General features: G+C 36.9%; 1 protein-coding gene across 1 annotated transcript in view; it reads left to right on the top strand.

Annotated features, from left to right (window-relative positions):
* Window positions 1-199: 199 nt before the first annotated feature.
* Window positions 200-895, top strand: part of DYM (dymeclin) — a gene marked incomplete at its 5' end in the record, with an annotated part of 148,932 nt that continues 148,236 nt past the window's right edge. Inside the window, one exon of the mRNA XM_009883702.1 lies at window positions 200-333. Coding sequence (XP_009882004.1) covers window positions 200-333 — 134 coding nt within the window. The remainder of the gene's footprint in view (window positions 334-895) is intronic.

Here is an 895-nt window from a genome sequence, read left to right as displayed (position 1 = left end):
AAAAAATACTACTTTTAAATGTTTCCAGTTTGTTTGCAGTAGCATCAATGGAAGATTCCCTGCTTAAGCACTTTGGCTTTTCTTTCCTTCAACTGTAGGAACCCCTTTGTCTACTCTGGCGTATATTTTCTTATGTTTTTTGACGCATGGTCGCAGGTTAAGCATTACTGATTCTTGTTTGTTTCTGCTTCTTTTCTAGCCACCTCTTTATTTGGCAGGCTCACAATGCACTGTTTATTATTTGCTGTTTATTGAAAGTATTCATCAGTCAAATGTCAGAAGAGGAGCTGCAACTTCATTTTACTTACGAGGAAAAAGCACCAGGCTCGTACGGTAGGTGTGCACTAGCGCTGGTGAAACAAATAGCCCAGAAGAAACTGAAAAGTTCTGATGTGTGTAGATGTGGCACTTGGAGACGTGGTTTAGTGGTGAATTTGGTAGTATTCGGCTAATGATTGGACTTGATGGTCTTAATGGTCTTTTCCAACCTAAATTAATCTATGATTCTATGCTTTGTTAAGACTAATAATCCCAAACTTTGCTTTAAAACCACAAATGAAGTACCAGTGAGGTTACATACAACATATTTACTGTTCAGGACAACCTGAGAGATTGAAAGTAGGTAGTCAGTAGGAAAACTGACTGACTCCCTTTGGGGTCTGAAGTAATTTGATGTAAACATCTTACTTTGTATCATACATGTCAAAGAGAACACCTTCAAAATGCGATGAGAGCTTTTAATAACGTATTTACTGTCGTATTCTGCTGGAATTAAACGTTTATTAACAGGCTGTTGGCATGTTACAGGTAATGACAGCAAAATAGACCTCTTGTAGAGCAGGGTTTAAGTTGTTTGGTTTATTTTTTTCTTTAAAGATTTGTCTTAAATTTAACA

The sequence above is a fragment of the Charadrius vociferus genome, unplaced genomic scaffold, assembly GCF_000708025.1.
Source record: "Charadrius vociferus isolate BGI_N301 unplaced genomic scaffold, ASM70802v2 scaffold264, whole genome shotgun sequence".
NCBI lineage: Eukaryota > Metazoa > Chordata > Aves > Charadriiformes > Charadriidae > Charadrius > Charadrius vociferus.
Note: the sequence above shows the minus strand (reverse complement) of the source record. Positions and strands in the feature narration are given on the sequence as shown.